Raw genomic sequence first — 19,170 nt, 5'->3', positions numbered from 1 at the left:
ATGAACAATATTCCTACTCAACAAAAATGACTACGCTAAAGCAAGAATGTTGGAATTAATACTCGTCCTGATCTTTTGAAACTATTGTTTACAATGCTTTTACTCTAAATCTAGACTTGCATATTCTATTTTTGAAACTTCCAACAAGGTCAAAATTTCTGTGTGATCTCAAATAATCAGCTGTACAAACATAAATCTAGGAACCCAAGGTCAATCAGTAATCAATACAAATCTTCACTGCTTTATGTTTCCACCCTGGTCTGAAAAGAGTAATATCATGAATACAAAAAGTCATTCAATCTCTGCAAATCTTCAGCTTTAGTCTGCTTTGCTCAGTATGCCAAGAAGGTTGCAGGTTGGTATCAACTATTGTACAATAGTTTGCACAGTATTCAAGTTTGTCCCCTACCAAAGTGACACGAAGTCCACCAGCTGCAGGTCTGCAAAATACAGTCTCAGTCTTTTTTTGTGACCAATTTTAAAAGATATTTTAAGACAGTGTTTTGTACCAAGTGTTAACCACCCCATATTACTAAAGCCTTTGCTCTTTCAAGGTATCAATGTACAGGATACAGTATTCATTCCAGTGCACTAAAAGCTACCGAAATGTCTGAAAACATCACTTCTATACCTTGATTGCTGTTGGTGCACTGGAGAGTGTAACTAGAGTACCTGCAGCTTCATACTTCACTGCAGGACTCGATGACTGCAGTAAGTTGTAGATGCAGCGAATAAACCGAGCTCTCTCTGATGGATTCGCATGACAGACCTAGATAATAAGAACAATGCACAGTTGGCACATAAAGAAAAAAGAAAACAGCAATCGTTCAGCTTAACTGCTCCATGATCTTACAACAAGGACAAAATTAAGCAAAAGGTGACAACCTTTTCTGGGGATAAGAAGTGTCATTCACAGTTGTAAAAATCTAATTATAACAGCTATTAAAAAGCTATTATTGACAATTCAATGCAATGCTACAAGGTCTTAAAATCTCAGATCAAAAGGAAGGGCATAGCCTCTTCTAGCTTCTGCAACAGATGCCCTGCTCATGTCCACGAAGAACAGTCTGATAATACACAGTCCACATCACAGCAAATCATGTGAGACATATTGCTCTATACTGTGCACACTTGAGCAGTTCCTTGTTTCAAGAGACAAATCTTATTCAGCTCTACTAAACAATGACATATTCCTGACATGGACTAAATGCCAGTTATAATGCCTTTTCCAGCAACGTTCTATCCCTTTTAAAAAGCAGTCTAATATAATCTAACATGTACATTTATTTCAAATGTGCCACATTTCCCTTTTACCTTATAAATTAGTTCAACAATAACCAACTGCAATATGTCACCAAATGTTTGGACTTGGTCAATACAGGTACTCAAATAATCCAAAGCTCGATCCTATACAAATAAAAGATAAGTTATTCTAAATTATTCGGAGTTTGCTCACTCAGCTATGTTTTAAATCAAAACACATTTTAAAAACCAAAACACAAAACAGCATATATACAACTCTTCAACTTGAAATTTAAAACAATTTATGAAAACATTGTATATCTGAAGGGCAAATTAATCCATTCTGCCTATAGATGGTAAAAAGAGAGACAAAACTAATGGCAATCAGGCACAAAAGGCAATTGCCTGTAGAGCAAATAATCCAAAATGCTGAACAGAAATTGCCATTTCTTTCTCATGTGACTACAAAAGCTATAAAACGGTAGGTAATGGAGCACTTCTTAATCTGGTTAAGCTCACTTGGCAAAACTAATTACAGTTTTCAGCACCAACATATACCTTCACCAAATACAGCAATTCTCTTTTAAAATGAAGACAGCACTAAAGACCTACTTTAAATTTCTCAGTTACCAAATATTCCACAAATGGGTTAACACTACCATATATAGGTTTTTATGAATATAAATAGTTTATACTACCAACAAATTACTGGCTAGTTACCTAGAACATTTTCAAGTATTTTAACCAAGCAAGTTTGAGGACAAGTATCCTTACCTGATCTGCATGAATTAGCATCATAAATGCATTTCTTTTGCAGCTTGCATCTTTCTCATTCACCAAGAAATCATGGATCAATTCAGGAGCATCAGGTATAAGATGTTCAAAATTTCTTTAAAAAAAAAAAAAATTAAAAGAACTGCTGGTAAGGAGTAGAACCTCATGCTTAAGTGCATATCCTAAAGACAAGAATTTACAAAAATTCAAAAAGTGTAAAATGGGGATACATAGCTTTTTTGTAGCTATTTGAAACTGTGAACAGACTAAAAGAGCTTTAAAAAATTGTTTGTTATCATGATAGCTAAGACATTACCCCATCAATGATTTCTGTTTAATAGTAACATTCAGCCACACTGTTAGGTAACAACTGCAATAATGCTTAGTATATAACTGCAGTACGTGCAGAATGTCTCGCTTCAAATAAATTTATATATGCACATTCCTGCAAGGATTCTTCTATATTTATGGACATTTGTGGACAATGATTACTATTAATAACGTTTACATAATTAAGAAAGCCATTTGCCCATACAAATTAACCTGCAATATAAGGATCTCAGAAAAAACAGCAGCAGTGTCTTTTGCTTTTCCCAAGTAATCCGTTAGATAGAGGAGAAAAAGCAAACAAACAAAACCCCAAACACCACACCAGTGATTGATAAATATTTATGAGATCTCAAAAACTATCCAGATCACTAAAACTGGCCTTGGTCTTCTGCATCCACGACTTCAAGTGGTTTCTGGCATTTACCTATAAATCGTGTAAATTGCAAGAACGGCATTTCTGCGCACGTAGCTGTGACGATGTTCTAGACATGCACGAATGGCTGGCATCAAAGGCTCCAACAGTTCTGCTTCTTTCAGCTTACAAAGAAAACGGAGAGTAGAGCCTCGGATAAATTCATTTGGGTGCTGAAGATCCTAAAATCAACAAGAAACATATTTGAAATGCCAGACTATTCAGCCTAATTGTTAAGCTAAGATGAATGCACTTGCTAGTCTTCTCCCAGATTAAGCTTTCCCATGATACAAGCTCCCAACATCCACAACAACACCTCACTGTCTTCATTTGAAATACCTTCTTAAAACACTGCTGTTCCACAATATTTAAAAACATGTATTTCTGTGTAGTAAAACTTACAAAGCCTGATTATTTTTTTTCTGCATTGTATGTTTTCTCTGATTATTAGGGCTGTGAAAGCTCACCCTGCAGGCATCCTGCACACTGGATTCTAAACTCTAGTGCATATTATGTTCATCTGCGTCCAAGCCATTCCCAAAGAAGCTGAAGGACCTTATCTTAGTGAAGGAGTGTCCCAAATACACCATGATGAAGCTATTCCAAAAATAGTGTCCTTCTATGTACCATGGCCTGTCCCAAAACACTGTGAAGATGGTAATTAGGTTACCCCTCATATTTAAGGTTCACTGACTTGGAAATGAAAAGCACTAAATTTTTGTTAAGTCGTAACAGTAAAAGAACACATAAAAACTCCTTGGTAGTAGGTCTGCTGGTTATCTACAATTATCCAGCTCTGAAGCACTGAGACAAAACGGTTAGGAAGAAAATGCTGAGCAAAAGTCATTTATATATATATATATATTAAATAACACAAAATGATACACTTCCTATGAAGATCCAGTATAGGAACCTAAGCAATGAAATAAATAATGGGCTACCTTTCTGTAAGCATCGCATACAAGGATCATTTCTTGCAAAAGCCTGCCATCTGGAGTGGTCTTTGGCACTATCTCCCAAAAGACAAGCAGCAGTTTTTTGATGGTATGATCTTGGAGAGGCAGCACAAAACGTATAATGGTCATCAGAAGCCCAGGTAGTTTTTCACCATTCAGAATCATAATGATTACTTTCTTCAAGGCCTCTGTCTTCAACTTGACATCTCCTTTTTCTAAAGAGGATAGGAAAAATCAAGAAAACAAATCACAGTAATTATGAAAACAGGAAAGCTAACATGTCACAGTTAGTTTAACAGGAATACTGATTTTCAGTGTCAGAAGATACAAACCCCCTCTGAAAGAATGCAATATAGCATATCAATAAGATTCACACCCTTACTTCTACTAAAAGGATAAATAGGAAGCAAGAGATATTTAAAGAATAAGCATGGAGTTCAGACTTAATTCTAGGATCAACATATTCGAATTAACAGAGTTCAACAAATTTCACAATTGTTTCAATGCTTAAATCTAAACAGCCTTTTATACCAGGATACTACAATGCACTCTGATGTCATACATAGACTAAATACTAACACTGCCATTTCTGCCAGCAAGATACAGCAGTGCACTGAACAAGTGATAAGACAACTTGTTGCTTATTATTGCATTACTTAAATCTGCCTGAGCCCAAACAGGTATTACTTCAAACAGAAAGACAGAAATGGATTTCAAATTTTTGCATAGACTGAGGGGGGAGGAAAAAAACCAAAACCACAACACATAAGATAAATATCATGAAGTTTCTCAAAACACAGCAAACAGAGGAATGTACACATTTCACAAATCAATACAACAAAATAAACATCAAATTGACTTGTTTTGAGTTTATAAAATGTAAACAATATTCTAGGAAAGGCACAATGAGAGAATGCGAGAATAATTCAGGTAAGATGGAGTATCTTTCAAATCATCGTCGATTACTTGCCTAGGTCATTTTTTAAGCTGATTTCAGAAGGTGGTTCTGAATCCATCGGAACATTGATTAACGTGTAACACACGTTCTCTGCAGCTGTCATGGTTCTTGGTTACAAAAGTTTTCTCAGTGGAAGAATTATTTTGACACAAATATCAGACAACCTAAAAAACAAGCAAACAAAGCCATCCCAAAGTTAACGGATTTTATTAACAAACAACACAAAAGTGTTTTCGCAACTGACTTAATGATTTGAAGGGATTGCTGGTTTCCTGAGAAGCAACTTTCAAAAGCCTTCTCAATTTTCTGTTACGCTAAAACATTCCTGTTAGTACCAAACAATGAAGAACATGAAATTACTCAAAGACAAAAAAAAAGTAAATTAAAGAAATCTTTCCAATACTTTGGCACAGTCAGAGATAACAGAAGTGTATGGGCACCTGACTGCAGCTGAATGGATGCAGCAGCTTTTCCCTCATCTACTCACCCCCTGATCCCGGCTCTATATTCCCACCACCTTCCCTGCAGTCCTGTGCCCCTCCAGGTGAACTGACCCAAGCTGCAAATCAGCTGAAAAACATCACAGCAAAAAAAAAGGAAAGAGTTTTTGACTTGTTTAACAAGTTGAATCAGCCTATGAAGGAAGCTTTGAAGATGAGCACGAGATCCAACAGAGCAGAAACCAAGGATGGAAGAAAAGACGACATGGTGGAGAGGGAAGCAGGGCTGCCCTTTTGCTTGCCAAGGATGCTCAGCCCAGTTCAACTCTACTGTCTAACTGCTCCGCTAGACAGTAATGAGGAAAGTAAGTATTTTATAGTAAAAAGTACAAGAAAGTTACAGATCTATCAAAGCTGTTGTGTGGCTGACAGTTCAGAAAACAAAATTAGCAATTAAGCTCAATCTTCATTCTCACGTTTGTTTCTTCCTTATATAATAGACAACTAAGGTCAAATCAAACTTTTTATTCCATTTCTTAAGTAATGAAAAATGCTCGTTTGAGCTTGCTCAGTTAACGCTATGATACCATACTAACAAGCACGGTTAAGAAGATTGTTACTTTTTATTACATGAGCAATTTTGTATCTTCTACAGAAAATGTGTCAGAAAATTTACAGAAAAACTACTTTCTCTGTGCTTTTATTGTTATTAATTTTCTTGAAATCTTAGACTCAGTTAAACAAATCATTAAAAAAAGGAAGATGCCTTTTTACTTTAAATGATAATCTACACATCAGTCAAATATTGTGTAAAGCACACACTTGTTTTATGTAATTATTATTACTAATAATAGAGCCAACAGAACTGAACAAAATGATCCCCATCAAAGGTCATGATTTACATAAAAGATGAAAACACTAAACTCTCCAATTGAATGCTATGCTTTCACTGCAGATCACTTTTCTTTTAAAGTTCGATGATCTTGAGTAGGGCCATACCTCCAAGACATAAAGCTTTCAATAACATGCCAATTTAAGAAGTTATTGTCTGAGGACACCAGCTCCTACCCCACATCACCTCTTTTACCTGTGCAAACAACTTTTGAGATGCAAACCCTGTAAACTCACCACTCCTACTTTACTTTTGAAGCAGTGAGAAAAACAAACAAAATCCAACAGACCCACAAACACCCATTCCCAGCCTGGTTAAAAGCACCGCCCCACAAATACTTCTGAGGAAAGAGGAGGGAAGGTGGGATGTGGAGTAGCAGCGTTTGAATGAATGGCTGAGACGCTACACAAGCTGGTACGGGGTCCAAAGTCCCTCTTCTCACCAAACAGGCACCTAGAGAACCTCAGGCTGAACAGTGAGCAGGTGACTTGTGCTGCAGCCTCTTTCTACACAGGAAAACAACACAATTAAAACAGTACCTCAACTACCACAACAAAAAAGAAAATTCCAATACATTTATTTAAAAAACGCCTCCTTCTGTTATGAATTCTGTATTTTTAAGGATTAGATCCTTCAAACTCATTGTTTACAAATATCCATATAAATAACTCCTGCTCATTTTTAGAAATACGACTGTCTTCTTGCCTCAGGAGCAACTTTTTGTATACTTTTTTCCACACTCTTACCCAGAACTCCTGCCTCAAAGCCTTGCAACTAGCACCTTCATCTCCAATAACTACTCAAACAGACCATAAAGTAGATCTGTGTGAAAAGTAGACCAGGTATCTTTACTCATATAAAGATCTCAACTGCAGAAATTCTCCCAAAAATCACAGCCAAACAGGTCTCTGAAGCATGAAAACGTGAAGTGTATTTTAGGCTCTGAAAAGCAGCAGTGAAAAACAACTCTCCTAAAATGCAGAGCTGGGAGATCTAGCAGGGAGAGCAACCACCAAGCCCTCCTCCTTGCAAGGCACCAGGCTTTGAAATCACAGTTTAATCTCACAGAGAATCCCCACAGACACAGAAGCAGGTGCTACTCTGCTTCTTCAGCAATAAAATTTGTGAGCACCCGTATAAGGAAATTGAGCTATACAGTTTATAGAACACAGGAAGACAAAAAGCCACGCCTGCTCTCCAGCTACATCCTTGGGAAGCCTTATGAACCGGGGTACCACCGGAACCAAAACCCCGTGAAAGCGTTGTTCCACTGATGCACGACCTACAATATATAACATAAAAACGTTTATTAAAAAAGCCCGAGTAAATTTATAGCCAGTTTAGGGAGACTTCTTTCTTAATTTTCCAGGTGATTACTTTTTGCTCAAAACGCCAGGCATAGTTAGCTATGAGCTAAAACTTAAAACACTCAGATGTCACCGTTTGCCTGCCGTTCCCCTGAGCGAATTCAGACCTACCACACCGCCACACCACAGCACCTCTCCGGGAGGCCGCACCACAAAGGCACCCAAAAACGCCAGGCGGCCCTAAGCCCCGCAGGCCCGTGCCCCCCGCTAGCGGTGCCCGGGGCTCCCCTGAGGGAGCCTCCAGGAAGACGCCGGCGGGGCCGTGAGGCCTCGGGCCTGCGGGCCCCGCCGCAGCGGCGGCACCGCCATGGCCCCCACTGCCCCACGCCCCCCAGCCCGGCGAGGCCGCTGCTCCCCAGGCGCGAGGCTTCGTACCCGGTGGCGCGGCGGCCCGGTCCGGTCGAGTCGGGCCCGGTGCGGAGCTCTGCCCGCGGCGATCCCGCTCCGGCGATGGCTGACGTGGAGCCGCTCCCTCCCCGGGCCACATCGATAGTACGGCGGCCCTAGCGGGACACGCCTCTCGCCCGCACGGCAACGCGAAAGGGGCGGGGCCGCCCCCGGCGGCCCCGCCCCTTTCGCGTTGCCGTGCGGGCGGGGAAAGGGTCGCGCCGGACCGCCACGAGGGCGGGAGGAGGGGCTTCCGCCTCTGACGTCATGGCCCCGTGCGAGGCAACGTCAGCACTGCGGCGAGGCGTGTTTTTCCTGCGCAGGCTGGAGGGTGGGCTCCGTAAGCCTCGGGACGCCTTTCATGAAAATAGCAATGGATTTAAAAAAAAAAAAAAAACAAAACAAAAAAACAAACCAAACAAAAAAAAAAAACCCCAAAAAAATCTCACAAAAAAAAAAGGGGGAGGGAAATAAATAGGAGAAAAAATAAATTGGGAAAAAAACAAATAGAAAAATAATAGTGGTAAAAAAAACAGAAAAAAATTAAGCTTTGTCTAGCGCTTAAAACTACACTGCCCTGGTATTACTATTTTGTTAATATTTTCATGACTAAACTATTTAAATGGATTCAACATAGCATTTAAAGCCTGTTCAAAACAGCGCCATGCCTTATTAATTAATAAAAGACAAGATGCAAGTTTTTAGTCTTTTTTTTTTTCCTTTTTTAAAAGTACATTGAGCAGGATATCAAGCCCCGAAGTGAACTCACTTGTTTCTTATTCCTTTCAATGTCTCCATTAGTGAGAATAATTATAATAGAATGATCCAACATGGAAAATGAAAAAAATAACGCTGAACTCATTTTGCTTAAAATACAGCGTCACACCCACTTTGCACCTAGGAAGCACCGACTCCCTGGGCTTCCCTGCCAGCGTCCCTAAGAAGTCGCTGTTAGTCCCAAATCTCGTGGCGTTCAGCTCGAATCCCAGCGGGCACCAGGCACCCCTCAGTCAGGCCGCGCAGAGCAGGCTGAAGAGGCAAAGCCCGGCAGAGGCTGTTTACGCAGCAGCAATGCAGAGACTCCGCAGCTCAGGGGACCTGTAATGGGAATTTTATCTGCTTCCCTCGTTACGTCCGTTTAGGCCATTAGTGAGCTAAAAGCCCTTCGCTACCCCATGGCTGGCTGTCAGCTCTAAAGAAATAAAGTGATTCATTTTGGTTCCACATGAGCTGGGGTTTACTAAAGCGGAGAACTCGGAAAACCAAACACAAGCTGGCTGGCAGCTTCGCGCTTCTTCAGCCTGCAATGCTTCTGGTAAACGCTCGTAACCAGAAATGTCTTCCCAAGTTGAGTTTGAGACAATGACAAGACAACATGGGGAAACACGCTGCACCCTATTTGTTCCACAACTATTTTGTACTTCTGCAGGCATTTTAAAGCCCTCTCACTTCAAACGTTTCCAAGAGCATCACATTTATATACAGTAAGTAAATGCTCACTCTGACAAATGGTCAAATACACAATGGCACCTTGATATGACAGAAGTATTTGAATCGGTTCGTTCAGATTAAAAAAAACAAACCCACAGCAGATTCCAAGAAAGTGATTTATTTCCACTTGTCCTTACAAGTTAAAGACAGTATGCTTTTCATTAAAAAACAGTATCATGTACTATTTAGAAAATGATTACACCTTTCTTGTCAAAGAAAATACACCCAATTATGATCTCCTGTCTATCTTTTAAGGATAGGTGGGTTGGTTTCTTTCTTTTAAGAGTAATCCTCAGAATGTATCGGCAGAAAATGCATATAGGTGAGGATAAAGTTACCAGCAAATGGATAAATGTTCCTGTATAATTAGACATACGTTAACACAGAGGAACTCATCCACCAACTAGTGCTCCATCGGCTCCTCTGCCTTTTCTGCAGGTTCATCAGCAGGCGGAGCAGGCTTAAAGAGAGGAAAAATACATATATATTATAGGAGGGCAGAAAACAACATTTGACAAATCAGCTTTATCCTCAATTGAGCGCCACGAGTGGTAAATGCAGCTCATGTCAGCAAATAGCTTACAAAGTAGTGTTATCCAAATTAAGCATGGAACAGGACCAAGTTGGTAATTAGGAGACTAAGGATGCATCTTGTGACAGGAATGAGAAACATACGTAGTTACTTCTGTTGCAAAAAAGTGAAAACCAATACTTGATCAAAGATGAGGAAAGAAGACGACATTGGAACAGCCTGGCACCAATTCAGCATAAGTTGATTTAATAAGCATCTTAGTCTCCAGCTAAGATTATACGGTTTTCATATAGTAACTTCAAATTTAAAAAATCACATTCCTAAAAATCTACTGGAGTAGTAGAGAGTTAAATGTCGTAAACATAAATGTGACAGGTCATACATCACAAAATGCTGTCTTTCAACAAAGCCTATTGATTTATATCTAAACCACATACCTTTCTCTGTGGTCTCTCCTCAAGACCTTCTAGGAATGGTGCTACGTCATCATCGTCATAGATGGTAAACTCCATGTCTTTGCCAACAATTCCAATGGAAACATTCTGTTAAGCAAGGTTTTGAAAGAAGTGAGAAGCATTTTTCTGCAAATAACTCTGTGGCTTTACAGCTTTTGCTCATGAAACAGATGGAAGTTTCCTCCTGCGGTAAAGAGACTCATTGTGCTGTTTGTGTCTGCTTAAGGAAAAAAGGAAATTTTGAGACTCCCTCTTTGGTAGGTTGCACTAGAAAAGGAAAGGGAGGCAGATTTATACCCTACAAAAGCTACCATGTTTCAAAATCTTGTCAGTAAAACTACTTTTCAAGGGTTTCAATTTCTTCCAATTTTTTGTTTTCTTTTTAATAACATACACGATTTTTCAAAACCACTTATTTTAATCTTATTTTGCATTTTCATTATTTTAAAAGTTCTAAAAACCAAGGTGGGCTAAGAGTAAAAAAAAAATTAAACATGGAAAAGGGCAGATCAGCCACAAGCAGAACACTAACTAATGGATATGCCTAGAATTTTCTTGTTCGACAGTTCCTCAATTCATTGTCAGAAGTTTCTGCAACTTTTTGATGCTGGATACTCAATCAACTGTTTGTGCATTACCTTCCGTCACCTCCCAGGTGAATTACTGACTGTGCTTACACACGAAGTTGTGATTCTAGTTGCATGTAATGCATCTTAAAACACTGATCAAAGTTTAAAATAGAATGAAGCAACCAGGGAAACAATGTCTTGTTTAGAGAAAGTATCATTTTTGTTAAGAAAATTAAATCTGAGATAATTAAGGAAATTGTAGATAAACTGATGACATGAGGTGAAGATGATATTATCTACCAGAATTCAGCTTCCAAATTTCAGTGCCAGCCATACTTTACATGACTTTTGTCACAGTTATTTCTAATAACAGTGGCAGTAAAATTTCTCGTTAAGAAAACCTAGTTTTACCTTGGTGGTCAGATCCTGTTCAGCAGGAAGAGTCTCTCGCAGGGCACGCAGTCCGTGTTTAACTAACTCATTTAGATTACCTTAAAATGAAATCAGAAAGACATTTACAAAATGTATGGTATTATCTCTAGACACTCATTTCCTCTTCTTCCGATTCCCAGCTGACAACTAGAAAATCAGCTTGACTAGCTTGACTTCCAGAACTCCTCTCCTTAGGTATGTCTGGTACTGATCACAGAGTTTGTTATAAAAGTATACCTTGAGAAACCAGCCCTTCCCTACAGTTGAGGTCAAATGCGTATGGTTTTGGCACCTGCCTTGTCTCCAGTGCAGTGATAATCACACTGTTTTTTCCCCAAGCATTCATCACCGTTTCTTATAGAAATAAATCCACCATTTTAAATGCACCACCTAAATACTTGCCCTGACATACTACCCCTGCTCTGATACGAAAAGAATTGTTCTTTCCCTGGGTTAAATAGGGCAGAGGCCTTTTACTTTTTTCTTCTGCTTTTCTGAGCACAACTTCTCTTTCCATTAGATGTAATAAGCGTCCAGATGTTAGAAATGAAGCTTTGTAACATTTTCTCTACAATTTTGTCTTCATGCAGATTTACACATGCCAAACTTGGCTCCCAAAATTTATCTTCATATCTTACTAAATGCAAAAGAACAAAGCAGTAGCAGAAAATAAACTGCATAATTGATGAGTACCATTATATAGAGAGGGTTTGATTACTCACAGTCAGTAAATTCAGTCATGTGTCTCTCCAAATAAGTTCGTGCTGACTGTGAACGAGCACCAATGGACATTGCTTTGCAATCAAAATAGTTTGCAGAGGGACAAGTCTGGAAGATGTGAGGACCCATATCCTACAAAGAGAGAAAAAAAGCCCCACAGAACATAAAACAAATGTATAAATTAATACCAAGTCTGCTGCTGTAACACATGATATTTTCTAAAACAGTTTTGCTTCGTGGTACATTGCATAGCTTGTATGTATGCACATATTTTATTTTACATTGCTTCTCATAACACTGTTCTTATACAATTCCTTCAAAGCTACTGGGGAAAAAAAAAGCAATAATCTACTTCATGGCTTGCAGTAGATATTTTACACGCATTCCGTCTTATCTGCACAAAAGTAAAAACCTGCTGTAGACTTAATCACACCATGCAAGATTTCAGGCAAGACGACAGTTTCCTTCAACCTTCCTCATGTCAAAAATCTCGAGGGCAGAGATTCTGTGTGTGCTGCATTAAGCAAACTGTTGTTGCTAAACAAGTAAGAGAGAGGCCAGTGATGATTTCCACATCCATTTTTTTTATAAAAGGTATTTAAAATAATAGTTTGTAAATAGTTTGTAAATAGTAAAATAATTACTGTCATCGTGGGATCAACATTTTGATCCCTTAAAACACAGACAAATCTTATGTTTGCAGTATCTCATTTTGCACCTTAAAATAATTAGTTTTTCATTCTTGGAAATGTACACCTCATAAGTGTACGTAGGATTAGCTGTTAATTAACATTTTTAAAAGTTACGGTTTAGTGTAAGATACAGAAAGTTATTTCCTTATTCAGAGAATTTTGGTGAGTCTGCCTCTTCCATCTTCCCCTCTTAACATCTATTTGTTGTCTAAAATTGCATTAAGCACGTTTTCTTTTAGATCAATAGTAACTAGCACAGCTTACTTACATCATAACCTGCAATGAGCAGTCCTACGCCATACGGTCTTCTGCCATAACGCTGCGTTGGTATCTGGGTTTCTTAAGTAAGCTAAGGAAACAATCTCAAAAAAAAAACATGTTAATTACCCAAAACATTTTTCTAAGCCAAGCAGAGATGCACCAAAATCATTACATAGTCTTTGCAAACCTTTCTGCAGGAGTGAAGACTATGTTCAAAAGAAACAGATCTCGCAACTTACTTGGAATACCAACTTCTTTTTCATCAAAAGAAAATTTAGCAATTAGCTTTCCCGAAATAACTGAGTGGTGCATTCAACCAAGTACTAGAAACAGTTCACCTAACGCTGCACAGCCTCATTTAATTTCTTATCCCTTTGAACTTTTTCTAGGCACCCGATAACAGAATACAAGGCCTCTGCTGTGTTCCATGCAGAGACAGAAGTTGCCACAGAAAAAAAAGAATCTGAGCAAGCAGCTGCAATCCAGTAAACGATCATATTTTGAACAGTGCAGTCATCTTTCCTCCCCCACCTCCAAAGGCACGTGGCCATGTAACAGAAGAACAGTGCTATGTTAAATGTTGCATAGCACTTTTATTGCTTCTCTACCAGTTCAGTGCATATTATAGGATATTCTCTGAAAGAATACACAAGTGATCTGAATAAAGAAAAATTAACTTCGAATTAACTGTTTCCATTTAATATGACTTTTAAGCTGTGACATATGGAAATCATTTCATGAACAAGTATGAACAAGCAAAAAGCTATAAAAGTGTTACGAGTGTAAAAAAAAAAAAAAGGATACTGCTCCCAATTAGTGACACTAGGCGAGAAACTGGAAGAGGTCTATCAAACACAAATCTAGAATCCAGACACTCCTGACGCATGAAATTGCTAGGAGGAAACAGAAAAAAAAAGAAGATTAAAAAAATCAAACCAATGCATAGATGAAAGTCACAATGACTTTTTGTCTCAATACGTGTCTGTTAAGGTAAGCACATTTTTGTTTCAGCCCTGCTAGTTGAGAAAAAGGGTCAAAGGCATTATGTAATTTCATTTCATCATGACCTATAATTGTTATTTAGAAAGTTGACCACAGGTTTGAAAGTGTATTATAGTATTTCAGCCATACAAATGCAAAGAAGGTGGAAGTTCACGCAGGCAACAGACGGATCATCTGGAAAAAAGCCACAGTTAAACGGTAACATTTCTTTGTAACATTACAGCTATTAAAATTTATTTTAGAAATTCTTCCTATGCCTTCTTTGTCCTTTCCTATCAAACTGAGGAACACTCCTCCTTCCATGTACATTTACCTCATCTGATGAAACTATGTGGCCAGCAGGTAAAAAGCAAACCCCTCTGAAGCTGACACATACAGATGTGTGTGTTTTTAATAACTTTCTTAAATGTGTGTACACAGAAGCAGCTGCTAGGGGGAAATAAGTGATGCACTTTCTCAGACTGCTTGGAAACCCCATCACACTGAGGAAACCAGACAGGACTGTCTTACTAGTAACAAAACCAAAGAGCAAAATTTTGGGCCAAACAAATGAGATTTCTGCCAACTAGTTAAAAATCTGCCAGAATTTCATGCTGAGGTCTTTGGCATAGTACAACAGAGCAGTAACTCAAGACTAATCCTTAGCTGACCATAAAATTTCATTTGCAATAGCCTACAAATGAACTTTCACTCATTATTGCAGAACTGTGTATGTCAACAACTAAAATACTCACCACAAGAGTCTTGCATCAGCAGTAAGTCCAGCAATTGAGATACCAATATGGTTGTCAACGTACAGGATTTTTTTCTGATGAGCTGCCAGCTCAGACTGTGCTCTCTATGCATAAAAGGAGAAAGCTATGTGGCAGACTGAAGAGCTTGCCAAGCACTGTGGAGAAATCTGCTAACATTTATAGCAAGAACTGAATATGATCATGAATCAATAAAAAAAAAAAAATTTATAAACTTGCAAAAAAAATATATCAACCAAAACCAAATCTAATTCCACTTCAGTAGGAGACTGTCAGAAAGGAAGAAAGAACAGACACTTACTACTTAATAACTAATGAAAAAAAAAAAGAAAGGAGGAACACTTATCTTTTAAAGGGAAAAAGTCTTTCACTCATTTCCTTCACCATTTTGTGAAAATCTGCTTTGCACTAGTACTGAAAATATTTATAGTTCTATACTGGTACCCAAGCACCAGGAAACTGGGATTGCATTTACATTACACATAAAAATTCAGACTGCGCAAAACTAATTTGCCAAACCAAAACTCTTCCACTAACATTATTGTCCCAAGAACACAGTTTTGAAGTTACCTTTAGAGCAACCAGAACAGCATGCGTTTTCGATTTCAGCCCCACAGTAGCTGAGCCTTGTTTCACAGCTTCCATGGCATATTCTATTTGATGAATTCGGCCCTGCAGAATAAAATCAAAGGTAACCATTCTAAAATTGATCATCTGTATTAATTTTCAATGGTTCTTGATTTTCAGACCTTTGATTCCCCCACCCCAATAGGTACACTGACTGCATAACACAGTTTAAACCTACAACCAACAGACTTCCTCAATTATCTTCTGCAAACGCCTCACCGTTAACCCACATAAACCTGGCCGTCTCTGAGCCACTCACCACTGCATACAAAGAAACAGGAAAACTAAAAAGAAAGGGTGAATAATCTTGACATTACTAGAACCGCAAGACTTTTATCACCGTCTTCAGAGGAATCGGTATTTGACTCAATGTGATTCAAAGACAGAACTTCCAGCTGAAGTTGGACGCTTAACTTTTAATCGAGTTTCCTGAAGAAATGAGTCTTATGCAATTGTTGTGTCTCACCATCCATTCCCTAATAACTTCTGAACAAGTTATTAGTCAACTGCAGCAAAGTCTGAAAGAGGAGTAGAGGTCTCAAAGACAATTAAGTCCCCACAAGTTCTGCAAAGGCGGCCAGAAGCTTTGCAGGAAAATAAAACAACATCCTTTTAATGCAACCACTGAGGGCAAAGAGGCTAATTTTCTGCACTCTAGTTGGCCAGCCTATGTCAAATAGTCAGCACGTTCACTGCTACTGTGCAAGTCCTGGAATTACTAACTGCAGCACAGAGTTGCATCCTACCAGTTGTGATGGAGTGGAATGTAGTAGCTGTTATAGTAAAATGTACTGGGGATAATCTACAGGAAATCACCTTCTATTAGGTTGCTGGGTTTTTTTTATTTATTTGATGTATTTAGAGAAATACAAAGTCCACTAGATGCTTAAAATACCCTAACGTTCCATTTCATTCACTAAGTTATAAATGGAATTTCAATAACATCGGATATTTCCTACCCAAGAGCAGTATGGAATCACTGGGACCTGTCCAACATGTATTTATCAACTTTCATGAATGACAGAACAATGACATGAATGATGAATGACAGAACATGAATGACAGAACATGAATGAAAAAGTGTGAAACCTGTTCTAGCCTTTAATCTCGTATCTCCTTTTCTTTACAACAATATTTGAAAACATCCCCCAATAAAATATGATTATTCTTTGCTCCTGTATTAACAATGCCAATAATTATTACTGTATCATAACACTGCCTCACTTACAGGAATGTATGGAGCAGTAATTGCAGCATAGTAGCAATTTTAAATGTCTTTTATAAAAGACATCCACACTATTCATATTTTCAAGGCAATTTATGAAAAAAAAAAAATTAGAAATGAGTGTTGTTAATGACTTCACAATATCTACTGAAAGTCTCAAGAGAATGTTACAGTTTTAAAAGTAATTTTTAAAGTAACAGATAGATTAAAGAATTTAAAATTAAAGTTCCTGATACAGAATCTGCCAGAGAAACACAATCATTAAGAAGGAGGAAAACAGTTCAAAGCCATCTACAGCTATCATGGTATTGGCTAAAGAACATTCAAATATTCAAGATTGTCTTCATATAGGACAGAAAGTACAAAACATGCTCTGTTACAATGTATGTTGAAAATGTATCTTGCAAATAGTACCACTACATGATGAAGATTTTCAGTAGTAATACAAACCCACAAACTAATAATATATTAACTTTATACTAATACAATTTGCTATTTGCACTTAAAATAAATCTTTAGTTTTGCTAAATCTAGAAACGAGTCAATTTTCAAGACTCCGATTTTCCATAAATATCCTATCTTAAAATGTACAGACCAAGAGAAGAGGCAATATTAAACACCTGAACTGACACTTGCTTTTAAAATTCTAGAATATTTATTTTGAAGTCAACATAACCTGCGTAACTTTTAGAAGAATACACAATGTGAAACTGATTCAGAGGTAATAAAATTTCAAATTCAAGTGCAAATCTCAATATAATCTTAAGTAGAGAGATAGTATGAAGCCTCCCTAACAGTCCACAACATGGGAAACTAGGGACACACAGCTGCACAGACTTCATCGTTGAAGCACAATGTAAACTGCATTACAAAATCATACGGCATTTAACCACTTTCATACGGCATTTAACCACTTGCATGTTCTAGCTCTCAATGTTATAATTATAAGCTTTATACATGGAATTTATTCAACAGGGATGTTTGTGACCATTTCAATTTAGAAAATTAAGATCTGTGAATTCATACTGCAAAAATCAGTATCTCAGATTCCAAGCCCCAGATTACCACGTGGGTACAGTCATTCAAATAGGGGACTTACAGGGCAGTAAAAATCATCTGCACAAAAAGAGCAACAGGTGCTGTTATGCCAGGCTTGAAGAAGTCAGCATATTCTCACTCAAGCACTAAACACTAACTTTTAATAATTTGATTTTGTTCTGAACAATTTGAATACAGTAAAGCTCTTAATTAAAAAAAAAATATAAGAAAGTTCTTCCCAACTGTAAACTAAATCGTTCCTTTCCAACATTAGCTAGTGAACAAAAGAGGGAATGACTTAGCAGTAGCCTAATATTTGGGAGATTTAAGCTCAGTTTCATGCTTTTCGATACCTTACTTACCAACTTTTTACTATAGGTCTGTAAATCGATCATAGAATGGTTTGGATTGGAAGGGACCTTTAAAGAGCATCTAGCCCAACCCCCAGCGATGACAGCATCTATTTCATACCTCACAGGTACATTCAGAAAACAAATGCCTTCAGTACTTTGAGGTACCAGGGCCCAGCTAAGCATCATTCAGGCTCGTACACCAGAAGCTCAGAGATGTGCTAATGGCTTTCTAGAAACCTACAGCCTACAAAACACGAAGGGAGCAGACTGCAGTAAGCTTTAGGCACCTGAATACAATCGATGCTATTGTGATACCACTGCTGCGAAAGTGAAGAAAAAATAAAAAGCAAGTAAAAAGCCAGTTAGCAAGCTTCGGAACATTTTACCTGAGGGCTCCAAACTGTGACATCGTTGTCATACTGGTTGCGAAACTAGAATGAACAAAATACAGCCCATCAGTACAGCTAACAAGCAGCAGAAAGAGCCTTCCCGAGTGAAGCTCCGGCCGCTTTCTTCACAGGGCCTTTTACGCGAAGTACTTGTCCCCAGGCCTGAGGCAGGGGACCGTCCTCCGGTCAGGTTTCTTTCCACGCCGAGTAAGAGCACGGACGGAACGGGCAGCACAAGCTCGAAGCCCCAGCGCAGCGAGCCCCGGCCTCGCCCCGACACGAGGCGGGGAAGCGGTAAGAGCGGAAAGGGGAGATGCCGGTGCCCGGGCCGGGAAGGGCCGCTGCCGGCCCCGCTCCCCGCCGCTCGGCCCGCGGGAAGCCCTGCCGGGCCCCCGCCGGGCTCTGCGCGCTCCGGGGACACCGAGCCGCCACCACCCCCTCCCGGCGGCGCCGGGCCGGGCCGGGCCGGGCCGAAGGGATCGCGTCCCGTCGTCGCTGCGCCCCCCTCCCTGGGCCCCGCCTGCCCCGCCGAGGGGAGCGCGGCCGCCCCCTTCCCCGGGCAGCCCCGGGCCCCGGCAGCGAGGCCCAGGCCCAGTCCCGGCCCGCGGCAAGCCCGGCCCCGCACGGCCCGGGAACTGCTTACTCACGGCCCCGCTCCCTCCTTCTCGCCCTGCCCCTTCCCCCCGCGCTCGCTCCGCAGCCCGGTTAAGGGGCGCGGGGTGCCCTGCCCTGCCCCGGCCCGGCCCGGCCCGGCCGCCTCTCACCATCCTCCTTCCCCCGACAGCGGCGCGGGCTCCGGGGCAGCGAGGGGGAACCGCTCCGGCTGCGACCGCTCTGGACTGGAAGCAGCCAAGCAGCGCTAGTCGCACCTCGA

At 39.7% G+C, this 19,170-nt stretch overlaps 2 protein-coding genes across 3 annotated transcripts in view; both read right to left on the bottom strand.

The window, feature by feature from the left end:
- The window catches only part of COPB1 (coat protein complex I subunit beta 1), an 18,655-nt gene extending 13,824 nt beyond the window's left edge, over positions 1–4,831 (bottom strand). The window contains exons 1-6 of the mRNA XM_075163093.1: positions 4,685–4,831; positions 3,700–3,929; positions 2,771–2,940; positions 2,017–2,131; positions 1,315–1,407; positions 632–769 (exon numbers count right to left, since the gene is read on the bottom strand). Of these exons, the coding sequence (XP_075019194.1) occupies positions 632–769; positions 1,315–1,407; positions 2,017–2,131; positions 2,771–2,940; positions 3,700–3,929; positions 4,685–4,775 (837 nt within the window). The 5' untranslated portion in view covers positions 4,776–4,831. The remainder of the gene's footprint in view (positions 1–631; positions 770–1,314; positions 1,408–2,016; positions 2,132–2,770; positions 2,941–3,699; positions 3,930–4,684) is intronic.
- PSMA1 (proteasome 20S subunit alpha 1) lies at positions 4,685–19,170 on the bottom strand. 2 transcript variants are annotated; one of them, XM_075163096.1, is made up of 11 exons: positions 19,061–19,169; positions 18,294–18,338; positions 15,235–15,336; positions 14,647–14,750; positions 13,715–13,803; positions 12,918–12,988; positions 11,960–12,089; positions 11,217–11,296; positions 10,219–10,323; positions 9,626–9,709; positions 4,685–4,836 (listed from the first exon to the last, which is right to left on the bottom strand). In XM_075163096.1, exons 1-10 carry the CDS (start codon positions 19,061–19,063, stop codon positions 9,653–9,655), a joined length of 786 nt encoding a protein of 261 aa, XP_075019197.1. In that variant the 5' UTR covers positions 19,064–19,169; the 3' UTR covers positions 4,685–4,836; positions 9,626–9,652. The 2 variants fall into 2 exon arrangements, with proteins under 2 accessions (XP_075019197.1, XP_075019198.1); XM_075163097.1 differs by lacking the exon at positions 4,685–4,836 and having other exon boundaries at positions 9,352–9,709; positions 19,061–19,170.

The sequence above is a fragment of the Calonectris borealis genome, chromosome 14 (assembly GCF_964195595.1).
Source record: "Calonectris borealis chromosome 14, bCalBor7.hap1.2, whole genome shotgun sequence".
Classification (NCBI taxonomy): domain Eukaryota; kingdom Metazoa; phylum Chordata; class Aves; order Procellariiformes; family Procellariidae; genus Calonectris; species Calonectris borealis.
Note: the sequence above shows the minus strand (reverse complement) of the source record. Positions and strands in the feature narration are given on the sequence as shown.

Coding starts and splice junctions, on each gene's coding strand:
- PSMA1 (XM_075163097.1), bottom strand. Junction 12,989..13,714: donor AGTGTCACTAATTGGGAGCA/GTATCCTTTTTT, acceptor AGCTTACTTAAG/AAACCCAGATACCAACGCAG. Junction 9,710..10,218: donor AGGAGAGACCACAGAGAAAG/GTATGTGGTTTA, acceptor CCTCTCTTTAAG/CCTGCTCCGCCTGCTGATGA.